Here is a 13,370-nt window from a genome sequence, read left to right as displayed (position 1 = left end):
CGTTAGTGTATGTCATACAAAATTGTCCACTAACACACATCATAAGACATCATAACTATTGCAACCCAATTTAATGTTTTTACACGTTACTCAAATTCACAGAATTGAATACAACTGGTATAACACAATGTAACACTCTTGTGACACGAATGTAACAATGTATCTCAAATGCAACACAACTGCTGTGTTTAACAAAATAAGTGGAATTTAATAGAACATAACACCAATGTACAAAAAGGTAACAATGTGACTAAATTCCAAAACATTTACATAACTGGAAGACAAAAAATGGCAAGTGGCCACTTAATTTAGGTACACCTTTTTGTGTTGTGTCACTTGTGTCTGTCGTATTGTTGTGTTAGTTGTCATTGTCAGTGCAGAGACGGTGTCAAGTGACACAGCAGCACTTACACCTCACGTCCAACACTTGGGGCTGAGTACTGCTCCTGAATGTGGACAAGTCGCAGAAACTGGACCGTGGACGTGAACAAGTGCGTCTCTTTTTTTAGGGGCTCTCAAGTGGACCATTGACCCCGCTCTGTGGAATTTAAAAAGCACTGTTTGCCAGTAGTGGGACTTTAGTGAAAGACTGGAACAAACATAATCAGGTACGTCAAATTGTTTATGACTTTGGATATGTCAGCAACAATTGTCTTTCAATGTTCCCAGACTTCTCACTAACATAAGGTCTGACCTGTGGGTGGCGCTAATCATGCCAAGTGAGCTTCTCGAGTTAAAATACATCAGCAACAAGTAGGAAAAAAGTGGACTCTGTACAAAACCTTGAGATACACCGTAGAGACCCATTGCATTAGAGATGATATGCCAGGAAGGCAGTATGGAAGCCAACAAGCTTCCTAGTTACACTGTTTGAGTGCTTGTCATTCCACTTAAGCCCTGTAGATGTCTCTAGTGTGTTTTGAAACTTTTGCTTGGTTCGTAATTGGTAATAAAAATAAAAAATAAAACACAAAGTGGGACAAAAAGGGTACTTGGTACAGAACCTTGAGGTACATCTTAGAGACAATGCATCAGAGGGGATATGCCAGTAAGGCCGTGTGTTGGGGGCTAAAGCTAACAAGCCTCATAGTCACACTGCTTGAGTTATTTCTATTCCGCTTCAGTCCTGTAAATGTCTCGTCTGTTTTCAAACTGTTGCTTAGTCTGCAGATGGTAAAAAAAAAAAATGACAAAGTGGGACAAAAGGGGTACTCAGTACAGAACCTTAAGGTACACCTTAGTGAGCGATAGTGTTTGTTGGGAAGACGGTTTTATAGGGGCTAAAGCTAGTGAGTAAAATACTCACACTGTACATTTGAGGGTTTGCTATTCCACTTGAGTCCTATAGATGTTGCTATTGCACTTACCTGTTGCTTCGTTTGTGGTTGGTAAAAATTACACCAAACGTGACAAAAAAAGGGAAGTCTGTACAAAATTTTGAGGTACACCTGGCCCCGTTTTTGTGGAAAGCAAGTGTTACTGTCCCAAGTCTCTGAAAGTGTGAAGCTGTCGCGGCTGTTGTCTATGCGCAACGTCAAGCTTCGGCAAGATACTGTATATGTGAAAGTGACAGACAAATAAGTGCCGGCCATAGGCTAGTGAGCCAGGAAGAAAGTTTAAAAGGGGCTAAAGCTAATGAGTGTAGTTCCACTTAAGTCCTGTAAATGTCACTACTGTGCTTTCAAACTGTTGGTACAAACAGCACAAAATGTGACAAAAGAAGGGACTCTGTACAGAACATTGAGGTTCAATTGGTCGATCGATTGGTGGATGGTCCAAACCCATCCACATTGGTTTTCTGTCTCACTTCCTTTCAGAAGTCGTACGTATAGTGGCCATGCAGTCCCTGGCACAGGAGATCCAGAGTTTCTCGCGCACGAGTCTGAAGCGTCAGTGCACTCGCGTGACATCGCTGAGCGGTCGCCGCATCATCGAGACCTGGAAAGGTTCCGTTGTTACGGTGGTGGAGGACCCCACACCCCCAGAGACGGCGCTGGGGTACGTCCCCGACACCTCCTGGGACCTCCAGGTGGGCGTCATCAAACCCGACCTGCTGCTGGGTGAGTCGCTTTTACTGTACGCTGACAAACACGCGTGCAATGTAACACGCATATAACAAACGTGACGTAAATGGAATAATTGGACTCAAGATAACCCAAGGTGACTCGAACATAACACGACTGTAACACAAATTGAAGACAATGCGACACAAATGCAACATTCCAACTCAATGTAACAGAAATACAACACAATTTAAAACAACTGTAACAATCCAACACAACGTAACACTTTTAACACAATGAGACGCAAATGTAACAATGTACCTCAAACGTAACAATTGTGATAACACAAATGAAATACGACATAACACAAATGTGACACAAATGTAAAAATCCATAACCATGTAATACAACACAACACTGTCACACACATTTAATACAACATAACCCAAATTTTAACAGATATAAATTGACACAACATAACACACATGTAACATCAACTGATACAGTGTAACACAATGCGACAAATGGTCCATAATGTGACACAAATGTAACTGTGTGGGTGTGTGTGTCCGTGTGTGCAGGTTGTCAGGATGCTGCACATGACTTCAGCACACTGAGGAAATACAAGGCGAGTTGCCTTCCTGTGACGTCATCCACATTTGTGCTGTTTTGGTTCAGATGTCGTGTGGTTGTGTTGTTTCTTAAGACCTTGTGTGTACACGTGGTTAGGTGTCTCACATCCTGAATGTGGCGTTTGGGGTGGATAACGTGTTTCCTGATCTTTTCATCTACAAGACGCTAAGCATACTGGACCATCCGGACACACCCCTTCTTCCGTATCTCACAGAATGCTGTCACTTCATCCAGCAGGCGCGACACGAGGTAACTCAGCTGCTCAGGTCACTGCCAGTCCATACATACATACACACACACACACATTCTTCATATACATAACATTAAGCTATGTGCAAAAGAAGTTGTCCCAAAGCCAGTCAGGTACCAACAAAGTAAAAACTACAGTATTTTGTTTCAAACACCTTTTTTACATAGGAAATAATGCATCATAGATGATAGTGTATATTGTCACACAAGTGTCAAAATAAATGATGTATCCACACGGACATTATTGTCACTTTTCTTTCTTGGAATGTTCCGATTTTCTTCTTCATTTAACTTGATGTTACTGGGAAGTTTGCTCGTCACTTGTTAAAATTAAAACTCATAAGTTATTTTCTGGGTGGCACGGTGGATGACTGGTTAGAGCGTCAGCCTCGCAGTCCTGAGGATTCGGGTTCAATCCCCGGCCCCGCCTGTGTGGAGTTTGCATGTTCTCCCCGTGCCTGCGTGGGTTTTCTCCGGGCACTCCGGTTTCCTCCCACATCCCAAAAACATGCATGAATTGGAGACTCTAAATTGCCCGTAGGTGTGAATGTGAGTGCGAATGGTTGTTTGTTTGTATGTGCCCTGCGATTGGCTGGCAACCTGCCCGATGATAGCTGGGATAGGCTCCAGCACGCCCGCGACCCTAGTGAGGAGAAGCGGCTCGGAAAGTGAATGGATATATAATTTTATTTTAGAAAATATTAAAAAGAGAAAAAAAAAAAAAAATATATATATATATATATATATATATATATATGTGTGTGTGTGTGTGTGTATATATATATATATATATATATTATGCTCCAAAACCATGTTTTTGTTTGTTTGTTTTTCTTTTGTTTGCTTTTTTTTCAATAGAAAAATCAGCTTTTTTTTTCTCTTGGAAAGATCACTATTTGAACTGTGTCACACAAATGTATCAGAATGTGACACACACGTAACCCAATGTGACAAAAATATGACACATTTTTATCAAAATGTAACACAATGTAAAAGAATACTGTATATCAAAATGTAATGCGCCATAAATGTAACACAGTGTTCTGGACATGTAATGCAAACATGTTCTGGACATGTAATGCAAACATGGCATAAATATAACCCTAGATGTAACATATCTAGCAACTTGTTACACAAAAAAACACAACAGGCTCTATTTTCGTAGACAGCGGATCTGCGGCGGAGTGCAGAAACTGTCGTAGCTTGATTTTTGTGCAAGCACAAAAGGCTTGCTCCGCATGTTTGCTAATTTGGCAGACCGGTCTGCCACAAGCTGGGCGTTTTGGCGCAACAAGGGTGTGTCCTTTGACATGCGCCCTGCACATGCGACAATTTGGTGGCAGAAAGGTGGCGTCCTCTTCCGCATGTATCGCTGTTGTGTCTCCACAATGGTGCACTTGCAATGGATTATGGGCGAGCGTGTGGATGTGACACGTCAATAATGCAGCAACCTCTGCTTCCTGTTTTATTGATTAGCATGCAGATCACATGCACCTGAACATGACACCATGCGCGCATACACACACACACACGCACACTCACACTCATTAGTGGGCTATGGGGCGTCTTTGCTTACAGGAAATGTGCTTTAATTACAAAGTGTGTACTCTGCGGTAACTCCAGCCTTCATCGAATCGACGCTCTTACTTTGAAAAGCGGCTCGGATTACTCGGCAGGCCATCTGGACGGTAATGAACCTTACTAGCATTGTCGTGACAACATCTTCTGTCTGTGATTGGTTGGCTGTGCTGAACAGAGGCGGGGCTAAACGTGATTGACATTCCGAGTCCGACATTCAACTAAATGTTGTGTTGTTGTTCAAAGTTTGTATGATTCTGTGGAACAGTTTATTCCGAATTAGTCATAATTGTGTCATAAATGTTATGTTACACAGTGTGATGCAGATGATAATAAAATAACACAATTGTGACACAAACGTGACACAAATATACCACAATGTGACAGATGTAACGCAATGTTACACACATGTAACCGAAATGTGACACAAGTGTGACACATATGTGATACAAATGTAACATAATGTCACACAAGATTGGCATAATTGTGACACAAGTGTGTCTCAATGTGACACAGGTGTGACACAGATGTGACACAAATGTTACACAACGTAATACAAATGTAACAAAATGTGACACAAATCTGATACAAATGTTAGACAATGTAATATAAATGTGACACAAGTGTGTCTCAATGTGACACAGGTGTGACACAGATGTGACACAAATGTTACACAACGTAATACAAATGTAACAAAATGTGACACAAATCTGATACAAATGTTAGACAATGTAATATAAATGTGACACAAGTGTGTCTCAATGTGACACAGGTGTGACACAGATGTGACACAAATGTTACACAACGTAATACAAATGTAACAAAATGTGACACAAATCTGATACAAACGTTAGACAATGTAATATAAATGTGACACAAGTGTAACACAATGGAACACTAATGCGACATAATTATGACACTTTCTGACATAAATGTAACACAATATGACACAAATGTGATGCGAATGTGACACTATTTGACTGAAATGTGTTACAAATGCAACACATTGTGACACAGGTGCCCTCCCTGAGCGTCCTTAAAGGTTTTTATTGACATCCCAGTTTGAGTTTACTGTAAAACTAATCACACAACAAAAATATTACACGCATTGTATATTTAAATACAAGACATAAGGGTGGAAACATAGCCAGCTTAATGCTAGCACTTAATGGAAAACCCTATCGGCCGGCTAGCAAAAATTAGCCTCAGACATCCCGAGACGGATTTACCTTAAAATAACGAACATACAACATACAAACGGGGTAGTGACACCTATAGACCGGCAATGTAACCGTACTCACGGGCATATAATCTTCCTAATCTGTGAAAAACGAGTTATATGAATAAAATTTGCCACTTTGTCATCCATGCACTGCCCTGCCACTAAGAAGCCAACGCGCGCCCAGCAGGTATTTTTATTTATTTGTTTATTTATTAAAATAGTTTTTATTGTTGTGGCTATTGTTTTAATATATTATTAGTTGTTGCTCATTTATTTTCTGGTTGTTCTTTTAAGTTATATTTAAGGTGGAGTTTTTGGTAGTTGAATAAATACTACATTTTGGAATCAATGAATTATCGTGTTTATTAATCATGTTACCAATGTCAATCAAAAATAATTGCGATTATTACTTTTTCCATAATAGCCCAGCCCTAATTTGACTTAGTTCTAGCACAGATGTGATACAAATGCAACGTTACACTAAATTTAACACAATGTGACACAAATGTGGCACAATTTGATGCAAATGTAACACAATGTGACCCAAATACAATGTAAAGTGACACAAATGTAACACTTAATTCCACATAATTGTAACACAATGTGACACAAATGTCGCACATGTAACACAGTTGTGATACAAAGTTATTGCAAATGTAACATGTGACACTAATAGGACACAATGTGACAAAAATAGAAAACTGACAGATATTATGACAAAATGTGAAACAATATATGATCCCTCGTTTATTGCGGGGGTTTCATTCCGTATCACCCCGCAATAGGTGACTTCCATGATGTGGCAGCCATGTTTTTTGAAACACGTTTTTAAGCTGCATGACTCCCCCCAGTCCCACACTTATCGTTCCCACACTCTTATTAACCTCTACCTTACTCCGAAACGTTTCATATACTCTTAAACATAAAGTATGTTTACTGTATACTATATTCTTAAGCATGCATATAAAGTAAAGGTACTCACCTTTGAAATTGATGTCGATTTTGAATCTACTGCACGGCTGGGAAGAGCATTACAGCTGTTCACCCTGATATTACTTTCATCCTTCTTTATTTACTGGACCAAAGATTGATTGGTGCCATAATGGAACAAAACATGGTTACTGTGAGACGTGCGCCGTCAACAAATGCTCTCTCACCTGGAATAAAGTGTGTTTGTGTCTTATATTGTTCATCTTTCTAATTTCTGTAATGTTTGTGCGTCAGAAAGGCGTGGTGTTGGTCCACAGTAACGCGGGCGTGTCCCGAGGTCCGGCGGTGGTGATAGGCTACCTGATGTCCCGCCAGCACCAGTCCTTCGACTCGGCCCTGGCGTGCGTGCGTGCTGCCCGGCCCGCCGCTTTCCCCAATCCGGGCTTCGTGCAGCAGCTCAAGAACTTGGATGCTGCGCAAACAACAAACCCCGACAGGAGCCAACAGTGAACAAAAATGCAAAAGACTGAGGGAAGCTTTCTTCTTCTTCTTGTCGCAGCACACCATAACTTCTTTAGCATTTTGCTTCAATGGACATTTAAGAAACGGCACAAGTCGCAATGACATGATCAAAGGTTTTTGCCATCAGAGGATGCTGTTTCATAGGGTGGACAAAGAATGGCTTCGAGTCTCATACGACTAATAATAATCGAAAATAATATTTAGTATTTTGTGAGTATTTAGAAATGATTTTGTTAATTTTTTAAGTTAAATCTAATTCATTGGTTTATTGTAAAAAAAAAAAAAAAAAAGAAGAATAATAATGGAAAATATTAGTTAAATCAATAATTTTACAACTTTGATAACTGGTCAATTTATTTAGTCCAAATAAAATAAAATAAATTGGTAACTAACCAATTTTACAAATGCATTTACATTTTTATTAAATATTTGGTTAATTTGTTCTTTGAAAATAATAACATTGATAATATTAAAAAATATATACATAAAAAAATCTTCCTTCATTGTTAATAAAATAAATATTACTAAGATAAACAATTATACATATACATTTAACAATATTTTTCGAAAATAATTGGTTAATTTAATGATTTGAATAATAAAATGAAATGGTAAAACATTTAATAATGTATTCATTGTTTGATAAAGTAGAATTTAATTTATAATAAAATAAAACAATTCCTTATGAATTATAACAGAAAAACATGATCATTCATAATTTTGTACTAGACAAATAAGGATTTACTTTCCTCATCTTACAGCAAATGTCCTGTCTTTTGTTGTGTTCTCTTCCAATATTATTTAGTTATTTTTTCATTCACTTCTCTCTCTTTTTTTTGTGTCTCCCCTTTAAACTTTGTTCTATCCGACTGAAATTTTCAATAACAATCTATCAGAATACAAAGAACCACAGTGGCAGCTTAAAAACTCACAGTGGCACCGCACTGTTCCGGCATACAGTAAAAGGGATACAGATCCTCCTTTCTACTTGACCTAACAGCCGAAAAAGGACAAAAATAAAACCCAAACTATAGTTTACTCCTTAAACAAATACAGTGGATCTCAATCTCCTGGCAAGCGATATGCTTTTGGCGGTATGTCAGGCTCATTTGAAACCGCTGTTTTTTAACCCCCCCCCCCCCAAAAAAAATCATAAATGTTTTTAACTTTGCAACAATAGGGAAATTATTATTATTATTATTATTTAATTATATATTTTTTGCAAATCAGTTGTTGTTTTTGTTAGTGTATTTTTTGATTGATTTTTGATGATTTGTGTTTCATGCGTATAATTGGCACTTTTGTGTATTTTATCATCATTGCAAACTAAACATGAAATAAATTGTAAATCTTTGCTTGTTTGCGTTCAAAAAATGTACTTACGAGCATCTTATTAAAATTTACATTGTCCTTTACCTGCTGATGAATTATAATCTGATGAAATATTTATATATATATATATATATATATATATATATATATATATATATATATATATATATATATATATATATATACAGCGGGTACGGAAAGTTTTCAGACCCACTTAAATTTTTCACTCTTTGTTATATTGCAGCCATCCATCCATTTTCAACACTGCTTATCGTGGTTAGGGTCGCGGGGCGCTGGAGCCTATCCCAGCTGACTTCGGGTGAAAGGCGGACTACACTCTGAACTGGTCACCAGCCAATCGCAGGGCACATATAGACACGGACAACTTGTTAAAATCATTTAAGTACATTTTTTTTCCTCATTAATGTACACACAGCACCCCATATTGATTAATTGTTGAAATCTTTGCCGATTTGTAGATTTGTTAAAAAAGAAAAACTGAAATATCACACAGAACTGGAGAGGATCTGCAAGAAGGAATGGCAGATGATCCCCAAATCCAGGTGTGAAAAACTTGTTGCATCATTCCCAAAAAGACCCATGGCTGTATTAGCTCAAAAGGGTGCTTCTACGAAATACTGAGCAAAGGGTCTGAATACTTATGGCTGTGTGATATTTCAGTTTTTCTTTTTTAACAAATCTGCAAAAATGTCAACAATTTCGTTTTTTTCTGTCAATATGGGGTGCTGTGTGTACATTAATGTGGAAAAAAAATAACTTAAATGATTGTATTAAATTGCTGTAATATAAAAAAGAGTGAAACATTTAAGGGGGTCTGAATATTTTCCGTAACCACAATATATACATATATATAAACACACAAACACACACGTATATAAAAATATACACAATGCATGTTAACTAAAAATACTGGGGGAATTTTAAATTAAATTTAAAATTTCAACCAGTCGCCCACCGACCGTTTAATTTAGCAAACTAAAATGAAACACAATGAAATAAAATCCAACGTGTCAATATATTCATTAAAATGAAAGAATGTATTTATATTAAATACATGATTAAATAAAATGTATTGTTAAAATCAGTATTTAAACCACATGCATGAATATAAAATTCGGTACACTAAAATTAAATATTAAAATGGAATTAAATGTTAATACTGTTGCATTCATTCAAATATTTGATATCAAATCTAATATAACTGAATGAAGTCCAATTAAATGGATTGAAATGAGCCCATTTCAAAATGTTTTCACAAGGAGGCAAAAAGTTCAAATTAAGAATGTTTGGTCATTGTTTTTTTGGCGCTTGAAGAAGTTTGCTGAGTTTTATGTGCCAATCGTTGCTTATATAATGAGCTTGTTTGCATATTTCAGATCATTTCCAATTTCCAGTGTTGTTCTTGTGGTTTCAAAGCAAAAATAGTAAACAACCACGATGTCATCAGTGCAGTTTAATATTTGTTTACGAATGTATTTTTTCGTAACATTTAAATGTATGGTAATGTTTTTTGTGCGGAAACACATCCCATAATATCACCCTGAGCACACCTCCTTCCTCCTCCTCCTCCTTTTCCTGTGGCTCTTCTAGAGAGCGACAGCATCGGCGGCATTGACGACGCTCGGACCGCTAAACGATCGCGGCGTATGTTGCCACCCCGACCTTCGCTCGACCATGGGATCCTTCTGCTCCTGCCTGAACCCCAAGACAGCGGTGACCACAGCCACGCCGAGCACAGGTTAGATGTTAGCGCCTTGTGGGGCCTCACCGGTCGTGCACGTGCGTTTGGTGGAGTCAAACGCTCGTCTCCAACTTTTTCTGAACTTTTTTTCTCCATCTTTTTTAAATGTGATTGACACAGAAGATAAACACAAAGTGTGCACACACTCTTCTGACTACATTACACACACACTCACACACACATGAACACACAAGCGTAATTGTCTCTCAAGTGTTGATTAGAGAGCAGCAATTATGACTGAGCAATCATGCGGTTGCCATGACTATTCCTTGCAAACTAAAAATATTAACGGGGAAAAAAATAAATAGAAAAAAAGTGTAAATGAAGAAATCAATTAAGATAACTAGACTAAAATGTCATACAATAAAAAAAATCGACATAAAAAAAATCATTTAAAGAACTATCGATTTAAAAAAATTTATGAAAAATCTCAATTAAGAAAATCAGTGACAAATTCAATAAAAAATGAATGAAAAATTGAAACTTTAAAATTTGAAGAAAAAAATCACTAAACATTTCAATGAAGTCAAATACATCAAATAAATTTAACAAATAATGAAAATACCCAATTAAATAATTCTAAATTATAAAACGATCCCTGAAAAAAATACTGATTTGTAATCTCCTAAAAATATAAATGGAAATCTATATTTCTCAATAAATAAATACAATAAATAAGTCCCAATGAAAAATCAATAGAAAAAAATCTCAATTAAAAGAAATCCCTAGCAAAACAATTTAATGAAAATAGTCAAGAAAAAATATCTCGTAAAAAAAGTAAATTAAAAACAATTAGTGGAAACAAATAAATTCCTAGTTTAAAAAAAATGTCAATGCAAAACAAAAAAATTAATTAAAAAATCGCAATGAAAAAAAAAAGATGGTAGCGCTCTCCTTTGACCAGCAGTGGGCGCCACATATCCCTTTTTCCGTTTCAAGAGGGCGTTCCTTCAGGCCCTCCTGAAAGTGGAATGTTTTTTTTTTTTTTTTTTTTTTAATGATTATTATTATCAGACCCCGTAAATTCCCAGAATTTTTGGGTCAGTTAAAAACTTAAATTGTTGAAAAATCTTGATGAAAAGTACTTGAAGGCTGAGGTTTTTTATTTTTTTGAAATATTTTATTAATTCAACTCAATAAATAGTAGTTCAATTAACTGATTTCTTAACCCAAACAATTACCCAATTAATTAATGTACTTCTCATGGTATTTAAGGATAAGCCATTAAAAGTCCAATCAAAGTAGTTCACACGTAAGCAAGTGCAAAACAAAGAGAAGCACAGTGAAAGTGCTTCTCTTTGTTTTAATTTGAAAGGATGCTACAGGAACAAGCAGTTAAGGTCATTTGTTTCCTTTTTAAATTTCTATTTCAGCTGTTTAGCTCTCCATCATTTTGCCAGATGTGATTTTCTTGTGTGATTCTAAAAACAAAGTGTGACGTGCGTTGTCGCCATCAGGTGACCTTCTCCGGCCAACGGGAGAGGAGGGCCCGACGCGACGACCGACCAAGAGCAGACGCAGCATCATGAGGCGTGCCCACGCAATAGCAGCAGCATCCAATCACAACGCAGAGAAAAAGTTCAAGACAAGGTATGAGGCCTAGGTTGTTGTCATCTTAAACAATAAAAACAACTTCACGTTCACAGCGTAACACAATGAAAGAGCCAAGAGGAAGGGAGGATGAAAATAAGAAGAGGAAGATGGCAGAGGGAGGAACAAAGCATGAGAAGGAGGTAATATTTGAAGAGGAGAAGGAGGGAGACAAGAGGAAGGAGAGATTAAACGAGGAGGACGAGTGGGATAGGAGAAAGGGAGGAGGATGTGAAGGAGAAAGGGAGCTAATTGGAGCAAGGTCAAGATAGGAAAGAGAAAAGATGGAGGAACGAGGAGAAAGGAAAGGAGGAAGGTCGGAAAAGGAGCAGGTGAGGAGGAGAATGAAGATGGAGAAAAGAGAGCGAGATGCAAAGAGAAAAGGAGGAGTGAGAGAGGAGGAATCTAAGAAGGAGGAAGAAACTAGGAGAGGGTGCAGGTGAGGAGACTGGAAATAAAGGACAGGAGAAAGGGAGGAGGAAAGAGGAAAGGAGGTGTGGGAGGGAATTACAATAGAGAGGGGATGAAAGCAGGAGAGTGGAATGAGAAAAGGAGGAAGAAGATAGGAGATGGAGCAAAAAAAGGAGGGGGAGACAGGAGAGGGACAAAACGGATATTTAAGTAAAAAGGAGAGAGGGAAGACAGGAGTAAAATCAAAGGAGGACAAGAAGGGAACAGTTGAGTCAGAGAGAAGGAAGAAAAAGAAGGCAAAGGAGGAAGTTTGAAAAGGTAGAGGGAGGAGCCAGGGAGAAAAGTAGGAGGGAGGACAATGGAAGGAGGAAAAGGAGGTGAGCCAGGAGGGAGGAATGAGAAGAAAGGAAAGGAGGAGGTAGGAAAGAAAGGGGAGGATGAGGAGTAAAGAAGTATGACAGTGCATGTGTGTCGGCTGCAGAATTCCATCACTCTTCGCAACGAGCCGCTTTTACGTTGCCACGGTAACGCTGTCTCATGTGCTCTACTGCCGCTCGCCCTCTCTCTCTCTTTCTTTCGCCTCTCTCTTTTTCTCTCCCTCCATCCACAACACCGGTCCACTTTCTGTCTGCATTTCCACGTCGATACACTCTGGGACGAGGAGTCCGACGCTCGGGAGCGTCCAAAGCGTACAGCAGGAAGTCGCCATCTCCTCTTTTCTCACCGTTTCCTCCTCAACTTTGACGCCTCCTCCTCCTCGTGGAGGTCGCCCCCACGCAAGAAGTTGATGAACTTCCCACTTTTCATCCTCGTTTCCCTCGTCCGACGTCCATGTTGTTGGACCCGTGTGCTTAAAACCACCTCCTGCGCCTCCTCATCCACACCCACATGAACACCCACGCCCAGGAGGAGGCCACGATACCACTAGACCAAGACCTGTGGCAGGAGCAAAGACTGCATGAGGTACGGCTGGAGGAGGCACACCAAAGAGAGCAGATGAAAGTTGAGGAGGAGATGCAATGGACTGAGGAGGTGGAGGAGGGGGGGCAACAAGAGGAGGTACAGCCGGCTGAAGGGGAGCAACAGGAGGAAGAAGAAGAAGAAGAGGAGGGGCAACAGGCTGTCAAAATAGAGCAGG

The 13,370-nt window shown here is 38.6% G+C and overlaps 1 protein-coding gene across 1 annotated transcript; it reads left to right on the top strand.

Annotated features, from left to right (window-relative positions):
• Positions 1-446: 446 nt before the first annotated feature.
• On the top strand, positions 447-7,474 carry dusp19a (dual specificity phosphatase 19a). Its single transcript, XM_061691214.1, has 5 exons — positions 447-608; positions 1,818-2,060; positions 2,585-2,631; positions 2,733-2,885; positions 6,910-7,474. Exons 2-5 carry the CDS (start codon positions 1,838-1,840, stop codon positions 7,123-7,125), a joined length of 639 nt encoding a protein of 212 aa, XP_061547198.1. The 5' UTR covers positions 447-608; positions 1,818-1,837; the 3' UTR covers positions 7,126-7,474.
• The last annotated feature ends 5,896 nt before the right edge of the window (positions 7,475-13,370 follow it).

The sequence above is a fragment of the Phycodurus eques genome, chromosome 12, assembly GCF_024500275.1.
Source record: "Phycodurus eques isolate BA_2022a chromosome 12, UOR_Pequ_1.1, whole genome shotgun sequence".
Classification (NCBI taxonomy): domain Eukaryota; kingdom Metazoa; phylum Chordata; class Actinopteri; order Syngnathiformes; family Syngnathidae; genus Phycodurus; species Phycodurus eques.
This window is presented reverse-complemented; position numbering and strand designations above follow the sequence as displayed.